Source organism: Leuresthes tenuis, unplaced genomic scaffold, assembly GCF_036924035.1.
Source record: "Leuresthes tenuis unplaced genomic scaffold, fLeuTen1.0.hap1 SCAF_16, whole genome shotgun sequence".
Taxonomy (NCBI): Eukaryota; Metazoa; Chordata; class Actinopteri; order Atheriniformes; family Atherinopsidae; genus Leuresthes; species Leuresthes tenuis.
In genome coordinates, this window is record NW_027325370.1 from 32,903,163 (window position 1) to 32,912,273 (window position 9,111).

The 9,111-nt window shown below is 38.4% G+C and overlaps 1 protein-coding gene across 1 annotated transcript; it reads left to right on the top strand.

Annotated features, from left to right (window-relative positions):
- Positions 1 to 1,092: 1,092 nt before the first annotated feature.
- On the top strand, positions 1,093 to 7,467 carry LOC140271925 (ras-related protein Rab-7L1-like). Its single transcript, XM_072367220.1, has 5 exons — positions 1,093 to 1,210; positions 3,171 to 3,242; positions 3,502 to 3,683; positions 4,119 to 4,240; positions 7,341 to 7,467. The coding sequence occupies exons 1-5, from the start codon at positions 1,093 to 1,095 to the stop codon at positions 7,465 to 7,467; spliced, it is 621 nt and encodes a 206-aa protein (XP_072223321.1).
- Positions 7,468 to 9,111: the final 1,644 nt, after the last annotated feature.

The following is a 9,111-nucleotide window of genomic DNA, read 5'->3' on the forward strand; positions in this document are numbered from 1 at the left end:
GTTTTCCAAAGTGTTAAATAAAACAAGAACAGAGTTTTGTTTGACATGGTACAGTGGTTATGGATGGCTTTCCTTTTGCATCACTCTCAACTCACAGAGTGATAAATTCGACCTTCCCAGAGGCTACAGAGACATGCTAAGCATGTGGTCCTACAATCAGCCAAAAGCAGGATGCCCTCGGATGATGGTGCTTTGTACAGATCAAATGCTGATTGCGTGAAAACTAGGCTTGTATAGGATAAATACAATACAACAGGTCTGACAGTAATGGCTAACATTGATCCAACACTGCCTAAAACAATTACACATGTATGAAATAATGGAATTGTGAATAATCATCCATCCATCAATTCTCCACTCAGGATTGCAGGGGGACTGGAACTGATACCAGCTGTCCAGCATCCACAGAAAACTCGTAGAGATACAGGGAAAACATGCAAACTCTACTGAAAATGGTCCCAGCTGAGATTCAAAATGGGAACCTTCCTGCTGTGATGGAATAGTGCAGACACTGTTCGCTGAAATAATATCTTATTTGAAACTGAAATCCACTGTAGTTCATATATTTTACATGATGCAATGAGTAAAGTAAGACGATCAAAAAGAAGTCACCATCATGTACTTTTCTCACTTATATACTGCTTCAATGTCATAATCTCCTCCCCCACACCACTGTTGTCAGTATCATTGCTGGCAACATGAAAACAAGCTGTGTAATTCAAGAGGAATGCTGTGATGACTGATCATACCCATTTACAATGGGAAAAGTGGTGCATTACCAACCTCGTCTGCAGAGAAGGTGTGGTTTATGCCATTGAACTTTTTATGACCAGTGGTAACCTCCTTCAATAGGAAGCAAAAGCAGTTTATTGGTGCTTTACCACACAGAGATAGTTAGCATTGTCTACAACTACAACTAAAAGGATTAGAAATGCATTACTTTACCCAAGTAAAAATTTGGTGCATTATGGTTCAGTATAAGGCAAACGTGGAAAAAAAAAAGTGCTGATTTGCCTCATAAATCACATTTCCTGTTTGAACTTTGAGCCGTTGGCTGCTTTATGCTAAACTTTCCCACACATGAGAGAAGCAATGACTGAGCACCTGCTGAAAATACTGATTGTTGGCGATGGAAATGTTGGCAAAACCTCGTTCATACATCGATACGTCAGTGGACAGTTCAACAGGTCATACAAGATGACTGTAGGAGGTATGTATTCTGTTCTTGAAAAAGAAAAGAGGATTTTCCAGGCTCATTGTCTTCGCCGCATGCTTATCTACAGTTTGTCAGATGAAAAGTTTGAGTCCAAGTTGAGGCAATTTTAAGTAGTCACATTACTGAAATTTGCTCTCAGACTTGTTTTCAAAGTCCTCTGATTTGTTGGACCCAGATTTGCCATTTCAAAGTTTTTTCCATAGTATCAGTAAAACTTTTTTGTTTTTTAAACAAGACGGCAGGCTTGAATGAAGAATTCACAATAAAACAAAGATTGTATGGCAATGTGGCTGAAGTGGTCTGTGCACTATTTTTGTCCGACAGAAAAATGTCTACAAATATTGAAATGATTGCTGTGAAATTTTTGCACAGGTACCAACAGCAAGCTTGTCTTCTTCTTTTCTAAATTTTTCTGACCTCACAAATGTGCTTCTGGAAGAACGGTCAAACATTCCCATAAACATGCTCCTAAACCTTATGGAAAGCTTTCCCAGAAGAGTTTAAGCTGTTATGGCTGCAAAGGGTGGGCCGACATCATGCTAAACCCAGTGGAATAAGAATGAGATGTCACTTACGTTCATATGCGCGTTTCAAGTGCTTCTCACTCTTGTCAGGTTTAACCTGCAGCTTCCCCCGCTTGAAAAGGCAACTTGCTTCAGATGATTGGACTGTTATTCACTCGATGACCTAGATTCAGCTTTCTTTCTTTTTATTTTGAAAGTCGTCAAGGCCAATAACAGGTGAAAAACCTTAAAACATAAACACAAATAGAAGTTCAAGAAAATGTACCCCAAGAAACCATAATCAATCAACATAACCCAAAATCAAACACTTCATTTTTAAACTACTAGAAAATAACCATATTCAAAACATCCAAAATAAATTAAATACATTTTAAAGCACTGTTCAATGATGATTTTAACCTTACAAACTTTAGCAGCTTTTAACTCTTGTAAATACACAAAAATTACATTTCCAAAATTACTTTTAGCTTGAACCTCTTTTAAAATACACCACAGTTAACTGTACTTTTTACCCACATGATATTAAATATGACATGTTAACTTGCATTTTAATCACATGACTTGTTAATACACCACATTTTAACCTGAATTTAATCATATGATTAGTCCACAGCTCACACATAACCCCAATGCAAGCTGCAAAGACACATAACTCACCAGCTCCTTCTTCCTTCTTTGAACCAAGCTTTAATCCTGCAGTTTCCTTTTTCCAAGACCAGACTCTCTGACCATTGTCTCACACACTGCTCTCTCCTCACTGTCCTCTGACTGAGTCTCTCCAAACTCCCCTGATCACCAGATTGCCCCCATCTGGTGCACTCAATCTGCTGCTTTGAGGCTGGGAGACACACCCAGACATGATGCACAGAGACAAACGAGACAAACAACCACACACATGCTCACACTCACTCCAAAGGACAATTTTAGAAACACCAGTTAATCCAGTGTTTCTCAATTCCGGTCCTCATGACCCACTGCCCTGCGTGTTTTCGATTTTTCCCTCCTCCACCACACTGAAACATGCATGTTTTTGGATAGTGGGAGGAAATATATATATATATAGAGAGAGAGAGAGAGAGAGAGACTAAGGGATGAACTGATTTTTCAGAATGATAACAGTTTTCTCTTTCTGTTAAAAGCTTCTGTCTGCTGTCAAAATGCAATGGGTGCAGATAATAATCTGTTTCTAGGTATTCCAACAGTTGCATTTACACAACCATTTCCAAAACCTTACAAAAACTTAGAAACTTAGAAAAACCCTTAGTGTAGAATATAGTGATATCGAGTGGTATAAACTGCAAATTGCAACTCTTCCACCTTACCCTTCCCTTGCATGCATACAGGATAATGTTTGGTTGCTACAACAAAAAAAGTGACTACTTAATCCACTCTTTCTGTGTCTGTTGTGTGTACTTTTTTCACTTCTCCAGTGGATTTTTCTGTTAAGCTGCTGCACTGGTCAGAAAGAGAAAAAGTCAGACTACAACTGTGGGATGTTGCAGGTACACAACTTTTATTATTACTGGTAGTTAGGCTTAAGTCATGGATGGATGGATGGATGGATGGATAGATGGATAGATGGATAGATGGATAGATAGATAGATAGATAGATAGATAGATAGATAGATAGATAGATAGATAGATAGATAGATAGATAGATAGATAGATAGATAGATAGATAGATAGATAGATAGATAGATAGATAGATAGATAGATAGATAGATAGATAGATAGATAGATAACTGTGTCTCCTTCTTTCAGGCCAGGAGCGTTTCATATCCATGACAAGAATCTATTATAAAGGAGCGCTGGGCTGTGTTGTGATGTTTGACGTCACCAGCTCATCCAGCTTCCTTAGCTGTCACCATTGGAAACAGGACCTGGATAACAAGGCCATGCTGCCCAATGGAGACACTATCCCTTGCATTTTGTTGGCCAACAAGGTGATTCAGTGCATTTGTCTGATAGATATACATGAAGAAAAAAAGGTAAGGTCAGTATAACTGAATAACAATCGATTTCTTTATGCGAGTGCTTCATGAACACTTCAGGCTTTCATCCTCATGGCAGTCTCAGAAATTTGGAGAAAATTAGCAATTACTTGCTTGGATTACTACAATATTAGCATCAAGACATGACAATGATATACAACTCCTATAAAATGGAATCACTGCTCTTTGAGGATGTTCATTCAGCTGTTTTATTTTGTTGGAAAAAAAGGGAAAAAATCTCACTGATATGATGGCAGCTAAGTTTCTGACAATGAAATGAACAGAGTAGAAATATGGTATGTAAACAACAAAAGGCTGATTACTGTGTATAACTTACCATGATAACCAACTGTCTGTCGACCTGTCTGACTGACTGTCTCTCTAAAGTGTGATCTGGCTCAGCGAGTTGTGTCAGCAGACAGCATTGACAAATTCAGCAAGGCCAATGGCTTCATCACATGGATGGAAACTTCAGTCAAAGAGAACAAGAATATTGGAGAAGCAATGAGGTAAGAGAAGATCAAAAATAAATACAAGAAAATCAGTAAGTGCAGAGTTCAGACAGTGAAATGTGGCCAAAGAATTTAGGCTGCATTATACCAACAGAAGGGCAGCATAGTAATGTGGAGTAATTAGCACTGTTTGTGAAAAACTAAGTCCACAAGCTCGGATGAATGCTCCCTGTATTATTCATAAATGATCACCTCACAGGGACATGTCGAGCATGAGCTTTCTTCATCCGACAAATGAACACCCAGAGACATCTCGCTATACGTACATATCCAAAGAGGTCAGTTGACAGTCAGGAAATCAACAAGCAGGGCCTTTCTGTCTTGAATTCGTATGTTCTCCTGTGCATCTATACAAAAACATTACCTAAATTGACTGTGAGAGTGAGTGTGAAAGGTTGTTAGTCCCATTTGTTTCTGTGTTAGCTCTACAGTGAACTGGCAACCTATCAGGAGTGTACCCCACCCCTTAGCTTATGACAGCTGGGATTGGCTCCAGCCACCCCATGACCCTTAGCAAGGTGAAGCAGCTATGGAAAGTCAATTGTAGCAACCAAAATCTGAATTTTGATATTTTCTTAATACTGCAAAAACCTAATGGAAGATACTTTGCCTGAAAAGAGATGGCAGAGCCTAAAATGTTAATTATTTAGGTTGACATAATTTGATCACAAGTAACATTTTTTTAAGAATATGTTATATGTACTGTGGTGGAAATTTTAGTAATGCACAGTCAGTTATTTTCTAAGGAGATAAGATGCCTTTAATAATAAAATCTTGACATTTGACATATCAAGGATCACAGAAGTGTATCTGAGCCAGCGAGCAGCTGAAAGATGTGAAGGTTTCTGCTCGAGAAGAAAAATGGCAACAGAATGAGGAACCAAAACAGTCAAATTAGTGTCCCCTACAATATCTCGGTCACGATCAGCTGACTGGAGGCCTTTTCCATGGATAAGAGCACCAAAAGGAGCTTTGAGAAAAGAGTAGTTAGGAATAGACACAATTTTTAAAAAATGAATAAAAATGTAATAAAATTATATATGAAAGATAAGATAAAATATACTGTGACAAAAATGTAAATGATGATAAAATCAGTAGTTAAAATATGATTCTGTTTTGAAACTCAAGCTTATTTGGAGCTTTATTCAAATGCAGCTTAAAATAGATGTGTCTTCAACCTGGACTTAGCTGATCTGAGGCTTTCTGGGAGTTTGTTCCAGACATGTCGAGCATAGAAGCTGAATGCAGCTTCTCCATATCTGGTTCTGACTCTGGGAACTGATAAAAAAAAACAGATCTAGATGACCTGAGGGTCCATTCTCAGAGTTGGAATGGAGTTGGAATTCCTTCACTCAAAGGACGTCTCCAATGATGACCTTAATCTGTACTCACACTTCTTCGGACTGCTTCAAAAGTTTCACTTACCTGTGAAATCTCTGTCTCACTAATGACACAACCGGGAAAACCCTCTTTTATTCAAAATTATTTTTTTTAAAAAGCAATCTTACCGCCCCAGATTTCAAAGATCCCAGCGCTGGTATAGGAAACGGATCTGTCAGCCCTCTCTCTCCGAAAAGGCCTTGGAGGTATGCAGCTGGAACAGCTACTTCAGTCCAGGCTGGCCATGCACTGCGGTCCGGTCCAGAGACACCAGTCGAGGGATCCTGTTCGTGACGCCAAGATTGTGGTGGAAATTTTAGTAATGCACAGAGTCAGTTATTTTCTGAGGAGATAAGAGGTTTTTATAATAGTATCTTGCAAGTAAGAACAACACAGAAATACAGAGTTGCTCTGACCACTGAGGCAAAAACACAGTTACATTGCCCACTTGTCACGTCATCTCTCTTTGGGTATAGTTGATTGTTTTTATCTAGTCTACCTTCCCTCCCCAAACCACAGTTCAAGTTACCCAGACACAGTCTAAATGTCAGCTTCATTCCTGTCCCCCTTAAAGTGCAGCTATCTCATTATAACAAGCCCACCATTGTAAGAAGGAATTTAAGAAAACAGGACAGGGTGGTACCTTGCAGCTCGGTCATTTGCAGATTATACACAGTAACACTCAATACAATGCATAGAAGAATTCATTTTCCATTACAGTACACAATATAAAACCTATGATTTGATTTTTTTAAAGATAACAAACTTGACATTTGACCGCAATCCAAAGCTTAAAACTTTGTGAAATATTAAGTCAGTTCACCTCAAGCTGCTGAATTTTAAGTACCAAAATTATTTGAAAGAAATCAAATTATCACAAAGTAAAATTATCAGGAAACCTGAAAATGTTGGGGGATATATTGGTATTGTGATTTCCTGATGTGATAGGTTTTAGGGTTTAGCTTTAAAATGGGTTCAAAGACTTTGGCTAATTCTTGGTTCCTATTCATTAGGTCCAGTAGCTGGATCCGGTAGAATTTGTCTGCTGGCCTGATAGCAACTACTACTCCATATAAAACTGCTTGGCCATAATTGTTTGTCTGATTTTGGAGGGAATTATGTTTACAGTTAGATCACCTGTATGAGGTCATTTTTATCATTTAGAGTCACTTATAGAACCCATTTTTATGCAGATTCAGTAACTCCAACATGTACAGACATCTCTTTTAAAACTTGCTGCGGTATTTAATAATTTCTTGTGTCCTTCTGACACAGAAACCCTAAACCTAACCCCTCTGGGATGTAGCTATTATCTACACTAAAAGTGTCTTAAAAGTCTTTCTTTCTTGTCCGATGTCATTGCAGTTCTTTTCCACTCATGGGATAAGCAGCACACTCAAACATTTTCTTGCCTTTCTGCAGTTATTTCATCCTCTTTGTCCAATAACTACTAATGTTGATTCACTGGTGGACTAGCGTGTGACCAAAAGGCCAAAACGCATTAAAAGAGACTACTTTTTCTTTTTTAATGGACAGGCTCATCTCAACAAAGGACTGAATTTAGTTCAAGCCAACAAGAGAAACAAAATTAGAGAAAAGTTATCATATGCTCTTGTCATCTATTGCCTTGCTTTCTATTTGTCTATGCTTTGTTTAGCAGTGATGTTGGTTTATGCTAGTAAGCTAAATAAATGTTGCTAAATCTGTTGTGTTTCAGGAGATTGGTGCAGGAGACTCTGTCCATTCAATCCAGTCTGAACCCACAAGAACCCAGAACTGAAGACAGTGTTGACCCTCAACGGGACTCACAGTTCTATAACAGCACAGGAGCAAGATGCTGCTGAAACACAGCCTCTTTAATTAACATAATAGGATTGGTTGAGGTAGAGTCAATGTTTTTGATCAAGTGCCCCATTTCTTCTGTATAATGTGATATTTGCTGGCAAGCTTGGTGTCCGTGTGTAGATCTGCAAGAATCTGACTTTAGAAATAGACGCTCTGTCACAAATTCTTTTTTAGTTACACCATTAATGTCAAGGTTATCACTACTTTTTTGGTCTGTATCTGGAAACTGCAGGATTGAAGTGCTGCTTCAACCCCTCAACTAACCCTAACCCCTAAACTGACTGAGTGAAAGAGAGGGAGACGCAGAGAGCAGTTGTGTTTTGACGACATACATACAGCCCCCCTATCCCCCCCATTAACCTTATTAAATAATAAAATCTGTACAGTGATCTTTAGTCTAAGATGTCACTGTTTTATACCACATGGTGCTCATCCCTTATTGGAAAGGCCTCTTTTATAGCCACTTTACCAGGCACCAATACTCTACTCAACAAAGACGATGCTGCCTGCCACTGTGCATAATGCAGCCCAACTTATTTGCTCCAAGCATGAAAAAATATACTTAATATGCATTAAAAAACAAAAAGTTTGCCTCAGACTTACTTGAAAGTTATGTGTGCATGCAATTCGAGTGCAATGAAAAGAATGAGATCATGACAAAAAACAGAAGGAGCACAGGAAAAGTGTGTAGGAAAGGCCTGTTTGTGAGAGAATGAGAGTGTGCCTATCCGCCAACACACTGAGTCATTCAGACACATGGTGTCCCCGTGCTATCAATGTGTAGATGCACATAATGTGCCAGTTAGACAAGTGGTGAGTGGGTGCTGTTGCGTGTGTGTGTCGTACACACAGAGGCACATGGATATGCATGCGTCAAGCTCTTTTTAGGCATTCAATACTTTGCATTGCTGGCTTTATTAGCAGTGAGAGATGTCTTTTATGTGTGTATTGTTCAGATCTTTGTGGCTTTTATGTTTCTGTTTAAGAAGTCAGAAGCTCAGACACAATCCTAGAAATATAAAAAAAATCTTTACTGTGATAGTTTGGAATGAAAAAAAACCCATCTCTTTTTCTTACTGTTTGGTATTGGTTTTGGATTATAAATCAACATTTTGAAAATATAGATTTTAATAAAATGCCAACATCATTTTCATCACTTTACCCACGATGAACACTTGAGCCAAAATCTGTCCTCTCACATCCTCTTTTGTTATGAGACTCTTGGGAAGGTAGTGCATAAAGGGAAGTAGCATTTATCTCCATGATTACTAAAAAACTGAGCAATCCTAGAGCATAAGGCAAAAATGTAAATGTCATTATGATACTTTGTCCAGTTTCTTGCCACTCTCAATTGTAAATGTTAAAGCTCTTATTATTTACCTGTGTCAGATCCTTTAAAGATTGCACGTATCACCATGCAGATTATTTTTTCAGTTTGTTGTAATCTCAAGTATTTACTCTGTGGAATATTCCTAAAATCAAGTGCCTTGTCAGAGTGACATGAAATGTAAATTTCAGGTTAATTGTTTCTTGATCAGATCTGCCAGTGGTGATGGTAGGAAACACACAGTCACTGGTCGGGGGTTGTGTAAACAGGACTACCGAGTGTTTGTGATCATAAAACCTGTCTTGCAAACCTGTGG

Bases quoted from the DNA above. Each gene is read 5' to 3' on its own strand.
- LOC140271925 (XM_072367220.1), top strand. From the start codon at position 1,093: ATGACTGAGCACCTGCTGAAAATACTGATTGTTGGCGATGGAAATGTT. The intron at 1,211-3,170 runs GTATGTATTCTG...TCACTTCTCCAG, and splicing joins ATACAAGATGACTGTAGGAG to TGGATTTTTCTGTTAAGCTG. The intron at 3,243-3,501 runs GTACACAACTTT...TCCTTCTTTCAG, and splicing joins ACAACTGTGGGATGTTGCAG to GCCAGGAGCGTTTCATATCC.